We start from the raw sequence: 20,150 nt of genomic DNA on the forward strand, positions 1-20,150 counted from the left end.
TGTGTATATCATTATAATACAACAGCTGCAATACTTTATGTTAAGGATTAATTAGTAAATAAACTATATCTTAAAAGCATTTCAACGAGCGTAAACCGCTTTCAGTAGATTTAGGTCTAAACATACGCCAGTTTTGCTTACCTTTGTCGTAAGCCAATCCCAGAGGGATAAACGACAAAATAAGAATGAATTCCATCTTAATAAACAATAGAGGCACGAAAAAAAGTCGATCTGTTATTCTTAGCACATCTTGTGTATCCTAGTTATAGTAGAATGTTTAATTTGTTACTCGATAATTCAAATGTGGTTTCACAAAGTACGAATACATTTCTGAAAGTCAACACTGTAGCCACCGAGGTGTGGCGTCAAACAAAGGCTCCGCCGTTTAATAATTCCCACCAATCATGTCTAACACTGATAACAATATTACACTGGCAAGATTGGACACGAGCTTTTAACTTTTGTTGTAATTATAAATATAAAATTAATGAATAAACACATCGTTCAACTCATACTTCTGCTTCTGCTCTTAATATTTTTTAATCATAAATCTCGTTTTCTTTTTGTTGATCAGTTTTGCCATGGAATCTAGGTTTTTCGCAGTGTAAGCGCCAATTACACCCACCCTTCCCGATATCGGGCCCGAAATCAGGACTGATAATCGTTTTCCGTTTCACAGTAAAAAAATACTTTTCTGCCCTCCGGGCGGGCGCCTCCGTCGAGCAGAAAAATAGTATGCACACCACGGGAGGAATCGTAAGACATTCCACCCCGCGTGTTTGCCAATTTTACACGCGGGACTTTTCCTCCCTTTGGACACAAATAACTATTGTCCAATGTTCGATATTTTGATATTTTCTCCATTTTTTTACATTTCAAATATTGTAAACGATGTGCTGATATTTGGTGGAACGGAAAAATATTATTTCTCGGGCCCAAAAACTCGATGTCGAAGTTCGGTGGAAGCCGCGAACGCAAGTATGGATGGCCCTCGCGTCGATGTCGCAGATTTTGATATTTGCTCCATTTTTTTACATTTCAAATATTGTAAACGATCTGCTGATATTTGGTGGAACGGAAAAATATTATTTCTCGGGCCCAAAAACTCGATGTCGAAGTTCGGTGGAAGCCGCGAACGCAAGTATGGATGGCCCTCGCGTCGATGTCGCAGATTGTTCACGCCTTCGCGCCTTATTCCCCGTTTTTTGTAGGTATTTGGCCCGCGTCAAAGGAGACGCGAAACGCGAACTTGCAAGATTCCACACTCGCAATCGCTTCGCGCCGCGATTCGCTCACGATTCGGTTAATCTGTCCTTCTAAGGCTGCTACTTAAGGCTGCTGCTACAATATTGGGTGCGAACTTGATCAACCAAAAATCAATTGATAGTTCCCAGTTTGAATCAGAGGGCCTACCGCGAACCACGTTCAACGTGTTGCCTCTCTGTCGCACTTGTAAATTCGTACGTAAGTGTGACAAGGAGGCAATACGTCGAACGTGGATCGAGGTAGGCCCTCACCCTCAGTGCCTTGCCGCAAACTAAATCCGATCACCTGGCGCTTCGGCGCCATCTTGCCGCGAACCAAACTGCGAAATCGATGTGAAGTTGTGCGAGTGTGGAGACTACGTCAACGTCGCGGCATGTTCGCTCCGCGAAGTCGCACCGCTATTCACGCGCATAGTCTGGAGGGGGTTTAAGGCCAATTTAAACAGGTTGTGTGAACGCCAGAAATGAAATTGAAGGACATTGGCTCGCTGATTGCCAATTACACAATCAAAATTGTTTTTTTTTTTAATCTTTATTTATTTATTGAGGGTTTTTAAACAAATACCACCCTCATAGTGGCTCTCTAACAAAACTACACCGGTCTAATTTTCACTATTTCTACGTGCTATGATATCGATAACCATAGAATAAAAGAGCCCAGCCTCTTCCGAAGCTGGGGATGCTAGGATGCTATTGACTCGGCCGAGGTCATAGGAACAGACATTAAGCAAGCGACGCTGTGCGACACCTCGGCGACATTCCATTGTTATATGAAACACGTCTTCAATTACTCCGCATACATTACAATTGGGCGAGTCAACTTTACGCATCAAAAACGCAAAATTATTCAAAGGAATGTGGCCAGATCGCAATCTAAAGGCAACAATTAGATCCTGCCTGTTCAACTTACAAAAAGAAAACCATGGGGCTCGAGGAAGTGAGGGTTGGATCGTTTTGTACCATATGCCCTTTGTGCGAGATCTTTCATCGAAATATTCAGACCACCTGTTAAAGCACATATTCTTGACTTTGTATAGAATATCAGTAAACCAAGGAACATTATGGCACTTTTCACTCATTTCGGATACTTCCCTAGCCAACCGATCCACCACCTCGTTCCCCACAACACCGCAGTGAGAGGGAATCCATTGTAAAATAACTTTCTTTTTGGCTGCGTTCAGTTTAAGTACTAAACGAATTATTGAGTACGCCAATGGAATGCCCCTAAAGACGTGAGTACAGCGGTTCAAACATGGTTCAAATGTTAAAGAGCGCATTTTGAATCCGTTAAAATTCCAAAAATCAAAATTGTGTACGTGTAGACAAAGAGTGGACGCTATATGATTTTCACGCCAATTTTTCTGACCAAATTGTCAATTTCAACTTCTCTTCTGGACGGGTCTTTTCATGCTTTGGCCCAACTTTGGCCCAATAAATCTACCCTACATGGTCAATACAATGAGTGTTGTCTGCAGGTTAGAGGGTAATATTTGAACTCATCGCGCGAAGAGCGCAAAACGCAGCTAGAACGTAGCACGGACGTAGATAATGAGGTGGATAGAGTACACTGGCCAAAAAGTGTGTCCACATGAGAAGTCAAACCAGAGCCTTGCATCTTGTTCTAATTAGGGTGACCATAAGTCATATTTATGTGGGATATTAGGATAAGTTGGAAATTTGGAATGTATAGTTAGGCCAGGATCTTTTCTCATTCGTGCATAGTAAGAGAGAATCAAACTCCACACCCACGCAGCTGATCAACTTTATTGTCACCCTTGCAATAGAGTGTGACAATAAAGATTTAAGAGTAAGTTCGGCCTGGCCAGCCACATTAGAGCTCAAGGTAGACAATATCCATAGTGTTGATTTAAGGTCGCCGTTATCGAAAACGATGAGGAGGACTACAATTATATATATATACAGGGTGATTCATGAGACGTGAGCAGGACTAAGCATACACAATCAGTAAATGTTAAAGAACCGTTCATCATCATATTTAAGTAAAACAATCTCGCTGTATTTCTGTTATTTAACTTTTTGGGAAGGACGAACTTGATAATCTACAATCATGGACACCCTACAACACTTAATTAAGAAAGATAAAACCTCTGTAACCGTTATGACAGCAGTTTGATTATGAAGAAAACAAAATGTCACACTTGAGTGAGATACGATTTTTCAAAAGTAACCAGACTCCGATGACATTCAATTTGTCACTTGTTATGGATAAAACAAAGAGGGTGACCATACATGGCGTAAATAAATTAAAACATTTTTTTTGAACAGTAAAAAATAAAACAACGTTAATCTCACAAATACTGGTATGAAACAGTTGCTTATAACTTACTGAATGCTCAAGCTTGATCCTGCTCACCTCTCCTGAATCACCCTGTATATATATATATAATTGCCCCAGAAAACTGTTAGTTTTTTTCTCTTCTGTAAAATACTTTCAACAACGTCACATAATTTAGTCGTTCAAAAGCTGTTAGAGATCGGTGTATTGGATCGCGATCCTGGTCGATTGTGAGGAAGACGGTCCGCCGGACGTCCGTCAAAATCCCAGCTATAAGTAAGAGCGAGATAGATATCCAGGATAGTGGACCGGTACGCCCATCATTACAGTTGTTAACTACGGCGCTTGCCCCTCTGGAGCACAGACATATTATCTTATATTCACACTTAGGAATTTCACGTAATGAAAAATAAGAAAGGAGCTATACGGATGCAGTGCGATAGAAAGAAACTTTCTTATAAGACGTCAACGAGTTTCGATCTCTGCTTTATTTAATTTAACTCTTATTTTTTTTCAAAATCTAGAATAATCGGCATACCTGTGAAATGAAATGCCATTTTTGTACACCAGAGCTTTTACTGTTCTTGTCACACAATTTGACACAACAATAATGCATTTTTCATAGCAAAAACTTCTTCGAGCTAGCGATGTTTATAGACTGAGCCCAGTCCGTAGACTGAAAAGTTTCAGCCCAATTGGAAATTGGAAAGTGTGTCCATCAAGCCCTATCGTAGCGTAACAAAAAAGATTTTTACACAAAATAATCTTAATTATTGAATAAAATATTAGCACAAAACGAAATAAAAACTTTTATTTAACTATGTTAACAGGCTTCTTACACTACTATGCTTTTATTAGTGCTTCTTATGCTCTTAATTTAACAATAGGTACCTATTCTTTAGAAAATTTCGCCTGTCAATCATAATTACCAGTTAAACAACACGACACTAATTTGACTGCAATACGTTTTTAATAGTTTCCTCCTCGGATTTATCTATATTTTCTACTTAACTTAAAAATATAGGTGTTACGATTCCATGTGTTTGTAAATGAATAAATCATAAATGTCGGCCGTTAGCAACTACTGTCGAACTCAAAAATGGTCATTGGTCAGGTTTTTTCATTTGTAGTCTGCCTCTTTCGCACTCATGGGATGTTCATATACATGATGGCTTCCCTTTTGCACACTTCAGCTAACTTTAAGCGTCAGTATCATCGTAGATCTGTAATTGCAGCTAAATTTTTCAAATTTGCCGCCTTGTCCTACGGACGAATATGTGTGTCCAACCTTTTTTGAAACGATTACATATATATATACAGGGCGGAAAAATCGAATGCCACATGGATGGCAACTACCTTAAATATTGTAAATAGCACATTTTGTGTAAGGGAGACTTTCCTTTGTTTTTAAAAACAATAAATACTGCATTTAAGGATTTATGAAAAATCGCTTGCCTCAGTCGGGACTCAAACCGGTCAAATAATGTAAAAGCACTTGCAAGTCACAATTTCAATTTATCTACGTAAAATAGTAGCTCTAATATTTGAAAATGGAATAAACACAATTCGAAAAAAAAGAAAAGAATGCGTTCAACAAGTCGGGCATTATCTGTTTTAAATTAAAAGATTGCACTTAAAAAACAAAAACGGTTCGTTAAAATGTTCCATTTTTAAAAATTTACCTATCCTAGCTACTATGATGACTAGAGAATAATTGATGCAATTTTCCTATCAAAGGAAGTAGGTAGGTTACTAAAGTGGCATTAGCAATCGCAACTAAAGTGATAAGTAAACATAAGTGTAGCTCATCATTATCATGTCATTTAAACGTCTTTATTTTCCTTGTATTCCAAGGATTACGTCTTAATTCACGTGACGGGTGAAATCAAATTTCAAAGGTAATTGTTAATTTTCATGGCCTTCCGTTATTCTGATTGTATTTGTTATTTAGAGAAAAATGAACCTTATCAGTAACCCTTTCAATCTGCATCATAAAATACAGCACATTATTTTTTGTCACATTTGACCGGTTCGAGTCCCGACTGAGGCAAGCGATTTTTCATAAATCCTTAAATGCAGTATTTGTTGTTTTTAAAAACAAAGGAAAGTCTCCCTTACACAAAATGTGCTATTTACAATATTTAAGGTAGTTGCCATCCATGTGACATTCGATTTTTCCGCCCTGTATATATATATATATATAAATATAAATATTTTGAAGCAACGTTTCAGCAATAAAATATTATATATAAATGTGGGTCTGTAATATTTTAAGGACTTTGAATTTCAATTTTGTCAATTACTTATTATATAATAGCTCTCATTACGTCGACCACATTAAACATGCCGAAATAAAGACATACCTATTTACATAAAGTTACTTTTACATTAAATACGTAATAAGAAGCAAGACCGATTAATATCGTGCCGACATCATAGTCACCCTAATAAGTTTGACAATATAGTCTTGTATTTTTATGGTAAAATTGAATAATTTACACTTACCTGTGAAAAGATATTCCACAATCAGCATAGCTTTCACTCAACCATACACAACCAAACACTGCAACCCGTCACACAACATTTTTTAACCATTTATTTGCAATATTATACGTATCAACAATGCTGAGCGGCGCCATGAACGTATTTTGAAAATACACGAAAATATGTTATCAAGTTGGGGGATACCAAGTCATATTCTAAGTTACTACAATTTCTACCATATTACATTTAATGCTTTTTTTTTATTGTGCACATGCTTGATTTAATTAGTTAATAATATTAATCATAATTAATTGCAAGTTACTTAAAAGATATCAGAACTGTAATTTGAATATAGCGCTAAAATAGTATAAGGTTATTAATTTCAGTAGTATATTGATATTATTACTACCACAATGGTATATTTTAAACAATGGCGATATGTGCGAGTGAGACACAGGACTCGGGTTTTGCTATCTCAAGGGGACCGTTTTCTCTAGTCTGGTACGAACTTCTTTCTAGCTCGGTGATAAGGTTCAATTTGGTATAGCAAATAAAGTCATTGCGCTTTCCACTTTAATATATACCTTCATGGAACGTAGTGATTGTAGTGATTATACTGATTATATCCTCTTTGGCCTCTTTGGCAGGTGTTGCATTTTATTGTACTCAAATCATACTTTATGTACTGTACTGTACGCCCGGTTTTGCAGTTTGCTATTGCTTTTACATTAGAAATTAGAACTAAACCTATAATTATTGTATTTGCTGCGTGGCAGGGTTTAAATAACTTCAGTGGCACGCATAAATATTCATTGTCAAAATGAATAACTCTGCTGCTAAGGTTGGTGTTCCACAGTCTGCCGTGGACGGGCCAATTTTCTTTCCTATTACCTACCTTGTTGATTTATTTTGGCAGGTTGGAGAGATATTTCGGGAGGCCGGTACAGCTTTTAACAAGCTTTCTGAAATGACTATGCTGTTGCATCCTGTTGGTGACTCGCAGCCCGGGTATGTCGTATCTGTACTAACGTCTGGAGAAATATCGTCAGGCCAATGCAATATCAGTCTGTAGATCTTTAAATGTAGATTCTAGAGCTTAGATGTTTATTCCATACGTAGATTCTAATCACTATTAGGTTTTACACTACTATAAGTATAAAGTAATCATTAATTATATGTATAAAGTAATAATAATATTCTTTATTGTGCACAACGAAAACATGATTAAATACAGTAATTAACATAAAAAAACTAAGCAACAACAGGCCGTCTTATCGCTAAAAAGCGATCTCTTCCAGACAACCTTCAGGTAGTAGAAATTACCGTAAGGAAGAAATATGTATAAGGGTAGCAAATATAAATGGAGAACCAGAACAGAGGAAAAATACAACAGCACAAATATATGTATAACATATAAATATATACATAAATAATAAAAAAGTAGTACTTTTATAACATATATTTTTTTAAATTAGTAACAGTAGTAATTGTCATCAGGTTAAACTGAATTCAGCACCTTCTAAGGTTTTACAAATCTCAATAATTACAAAGTATTTGGTAAGGCAATTAATATTTACCGAAAAATGTAATCAATGAAGATAAAGTGACCAAGGCCACCAGTGTTCTGGACACTGGAATTGAACCAGCATCCAAGCTAGCCAGCTTATTTATTTAGTAGTGTTTCTACTTATATATATAAATTACTTTAATTTGTTTCTAACAATTGATACCTATCTATAACTGTTAAAAATATTGAATAAACACGGCTATTGGTCTTATTTAATGTAATTCTGGATGTTACATTGTATACCATGTTCTATCTCCTTTCCTCTGTGGTCTTATCTCTACTCCTTGGAACCACAATCGGGCACCTGTCATTGTGCAAGCCACTGAGGAATGGATACAACAACAGTAAAAATGGGTTCAAAAGAAACTTGCTGGTATCATTAGGCTAAATAGTCCAATATGTGCACTAGATGCGTCAGAAGTCACACTGCATTGTTGTGCTTACTGAGTCTGATATGTGTGCGATTTTGATTAAATGAATTTATATCATGTGTATTTTGTTGCTAGGTGACTATTTGTCAATCTAAAAGCGAGCACATATCAGCTTTTGAAAGCGCAATGATGACTGACCTAAAAGGCCCAATCTATCATATGCTGCTGTCAAAATTTGCTATTGACTCAGTTACCCTGATGTTTTGATTTAAGAATTTTTTTGGACACATGTAAGGTTACCTAACTTCAAAAGTGAATTATAAACAAGTTGTACATTAATCTACAGAACAAATAGGAATGTTTTATTATGATTTACATCAATAATCCTTCAATTCATCAGAGGCAAATGGACAGACGAGGAGATAGAAATGCTCAGGTCTTGTGTACACCGTTTTGCTGTGGACCTCAACAAGCTTAGCCAGCATATAAAAAATCGGACTGTGTGAGTATATTTCAATAATATTTCTGTAATATTGCAACAGATGTGTTATTTTTAGGTAAGCACCAAGCTTAGCAGACTGGTGCAAGGATGCAATCCCAATGGTTAGCATTTATGTTCCTTTTTGCAGATTTAAGTAAGTAAGTAAACACTTTATTGTATGAATAAGAAATATTTTACAGCAGATAGAACAAATAATGTGTAGTACAAAGGCGAACCTATCCCTATGAGGGATCTCTTCCAGTTTCCCTACAAGAGTAATAAATTATTTTATAGCCATCCCAATAACCTGTTTCAGAACACAAATCCGTACTACTTTAAAGAAGAAGGCTTTTGAAGATGCAGGTATACCTGTAAGGCAGGTAAGCAGTACGGTGACCAGCCACAGCCAACCTCCTCAGCCGCCTCAGGTAGCCACTCAGTCTCCACTCAGAGCCCTCAACCAACAGACGGTGTTAGGAAAAAACGCAGAGGTTCAAATCTTCACTAACTACTTAGTGCAAAATCTTTGTCACTCGTTATCAGTTGTTGTGTTTGTCTTTTGAGTTTTGGTTAGTGAAGTTTGAATATTTTTTAAATGTTTTTATTTATTTTATTTTTAAATCTTTGTTTCCCACTGGGCTGTTGATTGCATGTGCTGATAAAATATTTTTACTTAGTCATTATGATTGTATTTTTAAGATATATTCAGTCTCTTCAATTTATTCATGAGGTGGCCTTGAATAACTGGACGAATTTCAACCATAAATTCCGATGCCAAACTAGAGATATATTTTTTACATCAAGGCGAAGTAGTCACCGTTATTGTGAGCTTCATTATTTCCCAAAATAATTAATCATAACTAATTATTTATTAATTAGTAATAAAATCTCTAGGTAATAATAGAAAAACGACGCGTCAATTGGCAGTTGTTATTACGTACTACCTAAGGGTGGCTACCAACAGTTCGGCACTGACATAACGCTATCGAGAACGTAACTTACTTTCTATGCATCTCGCTCGTACTCGCGTATAAGTGCGAGCGAGATGTATGGAAAGTAAATTACGTTCTCGATAACGTATACTTATATCAGTTTTGACACTGTCAGTGACTCATGGTACGGGTGAAGGTGTTTAGTTGTTTACACAACTAGGGCCACACTTTAAACGAACATTTAGACTTAGAGATAGATATAATATTATTTACAGTACATATGGTGCTACTTTATAGCACTAGTGCGAAAAGTGGCATATTACGTTACTGTGTAGAACATTTAAAGGGCCATATGTACTGCTAAACGTTGTACGATACATGTGCGAATAGGTAATTCGCACCTCGTGTCGATTTAAAACACTCCCTTCGGTAGTGTTTTACTCGTAATTTATCGCCACTCGTTACGAATTTCCTATTTTTCGCACTTGTTATCGTAATGTACTATTATAGTACATATGTTGGTACTTTACCGCACTAGTGCGATAATTAGCACATTACGTAGCCATGTCGAAAATGTAAAGGGCCATACCTAGTTGGTTACTAAGTTCTGTTACTCGATTTGCAACCTCTTTATTTCCGTTAAAACAAATGCTCCCGAAAAAATAAATAATGACATAATGTGGTGGATTTGTGAGCTATAATTATATACCACACATAACGGTTATCTCGTCGTATCTATAATGAATTGGGGCCTAAAAGAGAATCGCATTGCAGTTGTAATCTTAATGTACTATTGCCAGGGCAGGATCTAGGGAAGGGCAACCGGGGCTAAAGCCCCGGGGCCTCCACAAAAGAGGGGCCCCCGCATTAGAGACTTCGGAAAATTTAGCATTTTATTTGGAAAATAATTTGGGGCCAGGGGCCTCCGCTCCTTTAAATCCGGCATTGACTATTACTCGTTATATTGTTCGAAATATGTGGTTTAAGTTTATCCTGTTATTGGGGTCCACAGTGTAGTAACGGAACATTAAAAAAAAAACACGAATGCAGATTGGAAAGGCTCCTTCAGTATTACTGACAGTATTTAGTTGTATAGCTTCAAAACAGAAAGTATTTGGTTAGTGGCATTAATGTTAGCATGGTCTCGGTTTAAATATCCGTACAGTGTTTAAAAGTTACTGAAATGTGTTAAAATTGGTTTACATTTTGATAAGAAACAACAAAGAACACATTTAGCCAACCATAAATAGGTGAAACAATTATTTACACAACGTGTTTAACTGCCACACGACTGTTCTCTGTAACTGTATGGACATGTTAAGCTGTGGCATGGTAGTGCAAGTAAGTTGAGAAGGGGAGGGAGAAGACGAACAGGTCTGGGAACTATCATATCCTCCAGCCTAGCATCCCACGTTCCTAGCACTTGTACAAACAGCCTATAATAAAATTTAAATCATAATTAAATAGAACAGAGTAGCTTCTGTTTTGTTTGGTTCTATTTTAAATAGAAACAAATTCAAATTAACACTCTCAGCGCCATAGAACAAACGATTTATTTTCACGGCAGGCCATGTGGGTTGCCGACCGCCCCAATAAAATCGAGCGAAGGTCGTTGTGATATTTAGTAACTTTACCAGCAGGCCAAGTAGGCCGCCGGCGACCCACATTGATTATGTTGTGGCAGACCAGTTAGATTTTGTAACAACTTTACCAGCAGGCCACGTAGGTCGCCGGCATGCCAAAAGCAGAAACTCATAATCATGAGCAATTTTTCAATCTTGACAAGTCAACGTTTTTACTCAGCAGGTCAAAATTTCCATCGGCCAAGTTTTGGTACCCGGGTTTCAAAAATTGATAACGCGCCTACCACGCGTGGACCAACGACATTTTTGTAGTAGGTTTGTTGATCCTACACTGTACATTCGCGTGGATTTATGCAGTTTATGCATTAAAATTATTAAAAATCATGTCGTCCACCCACCAGCTCGCATCAATTTAGAAAACGAAAATAAAATAAGGCGCTAGATTCGAATTTTCTATGAAATTTCTATGAATGAATTTTCCTTCGCGCCTAATTTTTTTTAAATTTGACGTCTAGCTACTGACGTAATTGGCTTGCCAATTATCACGCAACTATTAAGCACCAGAGAGTAATGGAGTGTATACAATTTAAAGGGGCCTTAAATTAATCGTTATAATTAGATTATAATCATTAACACAAGGATTGTAATATGCCTACTTGAATAATAAACTATCTTTATCTTATCTTTGAATAATCCTTTGTATTAAATAAAGTAATGCACATAACACCTAACGTCCATGTCATGTGACAGTTGCGACACGGCCAAGGCAAATATTTTGACGAAGGTGTAGTTTGTGAAGTTGGGGCTTGTAGAGTTAGAAGGTTGATCTCGTCATAGTACAATTTTACATGAAAAATGCACATGTACATGTTGGATGACCTGGACGCATATCTCACCGACTGGCCGGAGATTGCTCAAAACCGAGACGGATTGAGATCGTAGGGCCACCCCTATTAAAGCCCACGCTTTTGCCCGGCAATAGGACACCGTATAGTTTAGTCATATAATATAATATATATGATAAGTAAAGAGGATCGATCGTATCCAGGGATCACGGGACACCAAAAAACCAGTTGCGTTAAAAAAAACCCGCATTGCCGACGTTGATGTGAAAATCGCTTAGCTCTAATGGGTCTAGGCCGGTCACGTCTGCCGCATGCATCCAGGCTGGTGGTAGGTGGGCTAGTATTTATATCTACCAAGCGGATGTAAGAAGGGCGCGGACGTGGCAGGCCTATACGGAGATGGTGGGCTATCCTAAACACCTGTCTCAACAACTGGCCGGAGGATGCACAAAATCAGGAGTAGAAGGGGAGAGGCCTTTGCTTAGCAGTGGGAAACCAGGATAGGCTAGTAAAAAAAAAAGAAGCCTCTGTACTTGTATAATAATTTTCAGATCTCTTAAGTTTAGTTTCGGTTGGCCTTTGGCGATAGTGTTTATTTTCTGCACAGCTAATAATGTTGTCTATATGATTGTGTTAAGATTGTTTTGTGTCATAATAAAAATGGAAATAAAAAAGTTAATTTTGCTAAACAATTTATTAATAAATATTGTGACTGGAATCTCCTATTTAATAGCTTAGAGAGTAAACTCTTTATTGTACAAAAACATAATAAAAGGAACTTACAAATTAGGAAAAGCTAAGTACAAAGGCGAACTTATCCCTTCAAGGACCTCTTCCAGTTAACCTTTGAGTAGATGAGAGGAGAAAGTGAGAAGAGGGTGACAAATGCAGCAACATGTACAACAAGGTAGAGGATATAAATAAATACAAAATTTATGGGATAAAAATACATATATTACACAAAAAGTAATAGGGAAATTAAGCAAAAAAATAATGAAAAAAGTGGAAAATAATTAGTAATAGTTTACTGACTTTAATAGGTATGGTAGGTATAGGTAGGTAGAGGTAATAATTTTAGACTTTTATTTTTTTTCGTATCACGAACATTAAAACAAATATTGCTGAACAGCAGATAGAGCCTAAAACCCCATTACCTAAGTGACAATTACTCTTGAAAATGATCGCTTGCCCTCGCTCCGCCCGGTTGACGTATTTGTGCGGTTGCCCCTAGAGACTTAAACGTAAGTTGTCGATGGTAAACATGTGTATGACACTACGTTAAAATATTAGTTCTAAATAGTATCAGTTTGTTTGATTTGAAACCATTGACATCTTATCCCGATAATTTTGTTTATCTGGTATAATCCAAGTTATGAGGGTTCAAAAAAACGACGAGGGTACGTAAAAGCGGTTTGTTAAAAGGTGGGTAGTGGCTTTGTGCTACGTTTGGCTCGTCTTGATCGGGGCACTCTCGTGCCCCCAGATTGTCAGTTTAAATACCTAATGTATAATAATCAGTGTAACTATACCAAGAACCACACCAGCCAGACGCCGCAGACGCATACTACTACAAGTTTCAGCTGCCAGAGTCAATTGTCATTCTATTCAATAATTGAAATTATTTAAACACTTTAACAAATGTGGCATTATCTAGGAAAAGGGACCTTATTGTAGATGGCGCACTGCGTCGCGCAGCGTTGCATTTGTATCGGAGCATCGTTTATGACGGCGGAAGCGCCATCGACAATAAGGTCCCATTTCATACATAACGTCACAAATATCGGCGTTAAGTGGACTAGAATCTCGAGTATATACATTGGGGTTTTATGGATATCAATAAAGTTTGAAGTATAAGATCTATGCAATTGAAACTTAATATATTTAATAAATCCACTATTGAAATGATATCCTTAGGATTTTGCTTATCTGGTATAATCGAAACCCAAGTTATAAGGGTGCCCTTACGTTTTGCTTGGCTCGTCTTGGCTATAAATGCGCTTTTGCTTATGAGATTTAAATTTTCATCAAATGATTTTTCAATATTACCGTTATATTCATAATTTAGAGAGTATGACGATTAATTTGAAGCCCGTTTCAATTTTATACGCTCCAGTATGTTCTGGGCCGAATTACTTAACAAAATCAACGGTCTCCTTTTTTATCTAGTTTTTAACAGAATATGGTAATTTGAGTTTTGTGGGATCTTTGCGTACCACGTGGCCTGCCAGTAAAGACGCTTACTACACTTTGGCCTGCGGCACTGGAACTTCTGTGGACCGCCGCCGCACCATGTGGCCTGCCCGTAATTTTTTTTTAATATAGTGACGTGCTGCATTCGTAAGTTTGTGGGCCGCCGGCGGCCCTCGTGGCCTGCTGATAAAGTTACTCAAAAATCATAGTGGCCTGCTGTACTCATAAACTTTTGGCCCGCCGCGCCGACAGCCCACGTGGCGCTGAGACTGTTATACATATGTTTTCATACCATTTATTCATATTTGACTGCCAATTTTTCTTGTATGGTGGGCCGCTAGAGGCTAACCTGGTCTTTTTCTGCAACATCATTTATTTTATGTGCAAGGTAATGTGGTATTTTAATTCGCTCTATTTTATTCGGTTAGTCAAGATTTTGATGATAAGATCGTTCCCTGATTGAATAGAAAATGATGCACGAAACTTAAATAATAATACTTAAACAGAGTAGAAATAACTGTTAACCCTTAAATTGGCAACGGGGCACAGTGCACCATCTTTTACATTTCACATCGTCACATTTTATTTTTCAAACCATTATTTCCGAAAATATTAGATATATATTGTTAGTGCTATCTAGAAAGCACTAACAATCTCGGAGCAAAGCTGCGGACGGACAGACAGACGGACATGGCGAAATTGTAAGGGTTATCAGTTGAGTTGACTACGGAACTTTAATAATAAATATACATATTTAGGAAGGCATTTAAAAAGAGTATTATTTTAGAACTTGGTATAATAGTAGTTAAGCTACTTTGTTGTAGTGGAGTGAACTAAGTACTTATCGGCTTTAGTGGATACTATTGTTAGATTAAGAGGAAAAGGTACGGCCGCTTCTCCAGACAAACGTAGTCCCCATTGTCTTTTTCTGATATTGACAATATGGAAAATATTTTTACATTATTTGATGTGTATTAACAGTAGATACGTTTGACTTTCTTCGATTTTATGATTCTTGTAAAAATTAGGAGCGAAGAACAGTTTTCATACAAATATTTAAATGCTTAGTAACTCTTATGATAATTAAAAAATCGAAAATGATAAAACGTTGGGGCATAGCTGTGGTCGATATACAACAACTTGTGTCAAAATATTTTCAATAATGTTAATATCTAAAGAGGAAAATGAGGTCTGCCTTTGTATGAAAAATCTGTTTCGTGCGAGTACTCCACCTTCGTCTTTTGCATGTCAATAAATTAAGGTTTTTTATATTGATTGACGCAGCTTTAGCACATTTTACAAGTGGTGAATTGTGCTTGGGTTGTATTCGTAGATATACCGTGTAGCCTTGCTCGGTGTCCAGATTTGTAGTACTTGCTTGGGTCTCGGCAATTTCCAGAGAATTTTACGGGAAATAAAATGAAGTTCCCATTTTTGGAAATTTTGTTCGTTTCGTCGTAAAAAGTTTCCGAAAATGTCCATGTAGAAGTTTACATTTTTGGATACTTTTTGACGGTACAGCAGTAGCTCTCGATTTAACTATATAACTTAGAAATTAAGTTTTGCTTAAGTTATTGTTTTTAAATAGTTTTATCCTTAAAACTATTTAAAAACAATAACTTAACGGGAGTATTCCATGTTCCTACATGGAATACTCCCGTAATATTTGTTGACTGTCTCTACGATTAAAATATTTTGTGTATGTCCAGGTGACGCTGAATATGCTTAACGCCTCTGAGAATGAGGTGGACGTGGAGGGCCTCGGCAGCGACGTCAAGCTGGAGTTCGAGGCCAGCACCGAGGAGGTGGCCACCTGAAACATGTTTGGCTTTTCCTTCTATTAAGCAGGAAGGCTTCAAAACGCACCCCTATATAAAGACTTAGCGCGTATACAAGACAACTTTTAGTGCCAATCGCGTGAGTGTGCTTCGTTCTGACTTCAAACCTTTATTGATAATTCAGATATTGTCTATTTACTAGCGGCTCCGTAGCTAATAACGTAATATTCTTTACAGTACATATGGTGCTACTTTATAGCACTAGTGCGAAAATTAGCATATTACGTTACTGTGTCGAACATTTAAAGGGCCATATGTACTGTAAAACGTTGTACGATACATGTGCGAATAGGCAATTCGCAGCTCGTGTCGATTTATCTCCATCCATCTCATAATCTCCCTATAATATATTCAGACACAATAAGCTAAGGGCTTATATTAACAAATATGTATGTATCTGCATCGGCTGCATCGTAAGATTCACTTTAATATAGGGACCGTGCGCGTTGGAGGGTCTGCCATCTTGTGGCCTGAATCGGAACCATAAACGTGCACATGTACACGTCGCGTGTTTTCTTGTGCATAGTAGGTTCTGCCATCTTGTGCGCTACGGTTTATGCGTCGTTGGACTAAAAGTAAATATGGCGATGTATAAAAATGTCTACTTGCATAAGTTCGTGCGTATATAATTTCGACGAAGTATAAAAATGTGCATCTGTACATTAGACCAAATATAAATATGTTGCGGCACATACTACATACATACATTTGTATACTTTGAAAGTAGTCATTTTTATATTCCGACTTGATAAGACTTAAACATTTTGAAGTATTGGCTTTCTAATACTCGGACCAATTTTTATTTTATATGTAGACATTTTTATACATAGCCATATTTACTTTTAGTCCAACGACGCATAAACCTGCGCTACATCGGAACAAACAACATCACATTTACGCCTCGCGCCTAAAATCTGACGGCTCCTGTGCTGCCTCCTACAGTTCATGCACGCTCCCTATATCGATAACCGATACCTTAATTATATTCAAATTTAGAACATCTCTGAGAAACAAAGAAATTTGGTTTGACCTCTATTCTAATATCAGTCGAGATGACGTTTTATTCATAATGAAGTGTCAGTTGTTGCAAACAAATTTGACAAATCTCGCATGTTACTTGATATTGAACGATATGGCAGTAGGCCCCCGACTCAAGTTTGTCTTTGAATAAAAAAAAAACAATGGATGTGAGACATGCACGAAAAAGTTTGGAAAGTCTTTTTATTAGTTTGTAAGTATAAAATTATTTGATGATATAGATGTAGATAAAGCAGCGTATGTAACTGTATATAATTACTATAATTAGGCATTATAAAATAACAAAAGTAATGTTCAGCGTAAAATATGATTCGGTTTGTGACATTTTTATATCTTTTTAGAGTGTTTGAACACAAAGGCCAGAATCTCTAGAACAGTCCTGAAATTTGTTATGTTTCTTTAATAATAGGTCCTATTTTCGTTTCCAGACCATCGGATATCAGCGCATCTCGGAAAACGCGTTTCATTCTTTAGAAATTTGATTGTGCACTGTCGATAAAAATAGTCCTGATGTCCAATGCTGGTTTGCTATTGCCTTTTTAAAAGATTATGTGTTAAAGTATACGAATATGGACGCTACAATTTAGAAGTCCACGTTGTCCAGGTTGTCTTAATTGCTCACTGAACTCATTGTAAATATTATACAGCGTATATCTAGGGGGCGTGCGTTAGATACCAAAAGACTGCTTCAGTGTTAGTTTGTAGGTAATTAAATAATATGGTGTGCGTTAATATCGGGTGTCGTGAAATTCTAAGGCACAAAAAAGTGAAAGTGCACCATGGGAATATAAGTTATGTGGAAGAGTCAGCTGTGAGAGAATCAGGATCTCTGCAGGCTACAAGAAACGGAACTGGTTTATGGACTTTCTGAAGAACCGGTAATTGTACAGGTACAGTCAGCATCAAATAAATAGTTTTCGGCCAAAGTGCCCAATTATACGGAATCCATGCTTATGACTATGGTAACAAGGTGTGTTATAGATACTATTTAGCCACTTTGGTCGTCACTATTTAATTGAGGCTGATTGTACTAACTTCACGTACAGTTTGTGTCAATGAGGAAAATGCATGTAACTATTTAGCGATTTCTGAAAAGGAACATGCTATTTGTATTTTGTACCTTCGTTGAAATGCATGAAACAAAATGTTATTGTTCCTTAAATGTCCGTTAAATAATGCATCCAATTATCTATTCATAGATTAATGTCTTAGAATTAAGTTAATCATAGTTATGATAAACAGGATTTGCCATAATATCATCACACTTCATCTGCAAATTCTGAAAAAGGAAATGGCCTGAAGTATTCATTTGATGTGTTGGTGTATCGCTACTCAAAACATGTGTAATTGTATGACTTGTGAAAAAGATACAAAACTAGTACCGTAAAACTACCCAACTATAGTCCAATACTGCAACTATGGTCCACAAGTTCAAAAGAAAATTAAATATCTATACAAATGTTCCTTTTGGTTTACTCCTAGTTTTACCTTCCATTTATAAACATACTTTGCCTTAGAACTACAAAAATAAAGTAAAATACACACGTGAACGAGAAAAATTGAGTTTATTTGTGGACCATAGTTGGGAGCTTTGGACTATAGTTGGGTGGTTTTACGGTAACCTGGTTTGACCTTCGAATATACTCCATTCCAGATAACATTAAACTCTAGAAGATGACAAGATCAGGCTTTCTAAATCTGTTCTGTTAAGTTGTAGGTAATATTATTTTATAGGCATGGAGTATCTTTGCTCATTACAGTCATTACAATAATATATATGTTAATCAAATAAAACAAAAATAAAATGCAATCATGACATAAGTAGTGTTTATTTTATAAAGGCACAACTTGGAACCCGGCGACGTGTCGCCGCGACTGTATGGCGGATGGTCCAATATTTTGATGTTATTATACTTTGACGAGCGGTGGGTGGACTGGCGTTGAATGAATGATGCGTCGGTTACAGTTATTCTAAGTATGCCGATAATTTCAGGCAGGCAAATCATTGTATACCAATCTGCATTGACAGTCCTGCGATCCTCAAGAGCCACCATCTTTTTCGCCGTGCTTCGAGAGCGAACAACCTTGGCTGGCTTCAGCTCGTTTTCATAAACCCGAACTCGAGACTGGTTTTTATTTTCGGGTTCGTATGCATGTATTCACGTTTCATCACCCGATACGACATTAAAAACTGCGTTTGAAGTTCCATTGTTGAACCTTTTTCGATTTTTTCGGCACCTAATGACTCGGGCCGTCTTTTGTTCTTCGGAAAGTAGGTGCGGGATCCAACGGAAAAACAGTTTTCTTACGCCTAGTTCTGTTCGCAAGATTGTTTGGATTTGACTCATTCCAATCCCTAAACATGACTGAATTTCACGATATGTGACATGTCCATCTTTCTCAATCAGGTTCCGCACTGCGTCGACGTTTTCTTGACTGACCGCAGATTTTGACAGACCTTCACGAGGAAGTTACATCAAACACGACCATTTATCGCTGGTTTTCCGAATTTCATCGCGTTCGTGTGAATCTTAGATTAAGTTAGATTATGAACGCGATGAAATTCGGAAAACCAGCGATAAATGGTCGTGTTTGATGTAACTTCCTCCCCAAATGCACGCTCTAAGCTTTGTTTTTGTGATACCACTTTTAAAATCGTAAAATATCATCGCTCTTAAATTTTCCCGCGTTGGTTCCATTTTGTCAACGGCCACTTCGCTTAGACAACAAATAAAAAAAGTGTGTAGTTTATTCAAACTGCCACTTGTGTTGAGTTGTCAGACCTCTATGATTATAAAAAGGTTGAATTTGAATCATAATTGTATAATTAAATAAGCGATTCCCGAGTCTTTCAGTGCAAGCCTCGTAACAGTCATAACTATTAATTAAACATTTTAAAATAGGATAAAGGCTATATCTACATATATGCCAATAAAATCCATTTTATGCTAAAAATGCTTTACATCATTCTGGAAAAGAGCTAATAATCTTCAAACTGCTGGATCAATTTCTATGAAACATAGCTGAGACTCACGTAAAAAACCGCATCAAAATCAGCCCATCCGTTAAAGCGAGCTACGATGCCACAGACAGACAGACATTGGCGTCAAACATATAACACAATCTTTTTGCATCAGGGGTTAAAAATGAGGTAACTTTAAGCCGAATCTGCTGCCGGAAAAAGAAGTTACAGATGATTAAATATTTAGTAAAAACTATTTAGAAAAAGAGGATTTTTTCGATTCATGTCTTTTTGTTAA

At 37.0% G+C, this 20,150-nt stretch overlaps 2 protein-coding genes across 4 annotated transcripts in view; one reads left to right on the forward strand and one right to left on the reverse strand.

The window, feature by feature from the left end:
• The window catches only part of LOC133527186 (chondroitin sulfate proteoglycan 4), a 32,559-nt gene extending 31,886 nt beyond the window's left edge, over positions 1-673 (reverse strand). Inside the window, exon 1 of the mRNA XM_061864086.1 lies at positions 142-673. Coding sequence (XP_061720070.1) covers positions 142-196 — 55 coding nt within the window. The 5' untranslated portion in view covers positions 197-673. The remainder of the gene's footprint in view (positions 1-141) is intronic.
• A 5,994-nt stretch (positions 674-6,667) lies between these two features.
• LOC133517839 (chromatin complexes subunit BAP18-like) lies at positions 6,668-18,711 on the forward strand. Of its 3 annotated transcripts, XR_009799411.1 has the most exons (6): positions 6,668-6,886; positions 6,962-7,053; positions 8,384-8,485; positions 8,781-8,955; positions 15,724-15,931; positions 17,319-18,711. XR_009799411.1 is itself a non-coding variant. In XM_061851291.1 (5 exons), the coding sequence occupies exons 1-5, from the start codon at positions 6,866-6,868 to the stop codon at positions 15,829-15,831; spliced, it is 498 nt and encodes a 165-aa protein (XP_061707275.1). In that variant the 5' UTR covers positions 6,668-6,865; the 3' UTR covers positions 15,832-18,711. The 3 variants fall into 3 exon arrangements, 2 of the variants coding, with proteins under 2 accessions (XP_061707275.1, XP_061707285.1); XM_061851291.1 differs by having other exon boundaries at positions 15,724-18,711; XM_061851301.1 differs by having other exon boundaries at positions 6,670-6,886; positions 8,781-8,892; positions 15,724-18,711.
• Positions 18,712-20,150: the final 1,439 nt, after the last annotated feature.

This window comes from Cydia pomonella, chromosome 1 (assembly GCF_033807575.1).
Source record: "Cydia pomonella isolate Wapato2018A chromosome 1, ilCydPomo1, whole genome shotgun sequence".
NCBI lineage: Eukaryota > Metazoa > Arthropoda > Insecta > Lepidoptera > Tortricidae > Cydia > Cydia pomonella.

Bases quoted from the DNA above. Each gene is read 5' to 3' on its own strand.
- LOC133517839 (XM_061851291.1), top strand. From the start codon at position 6,866: ATGAATAACTCTGCTGCTAAG. The intron at 8,486-8,780 runs GTGAGTATATTT...AACCTGTTTCAG, and splicing joins CATATAAAAAATCGGACTGT to AACACAAATCCGTACTACTT. The intron at 8,956-15,723 runs GTTCAAATCTTC...GTGTATGTCCAG, and splicing joins TGTTAGGAAAAAACGCAGAG to GTGACGCTGAATATGCTTAA.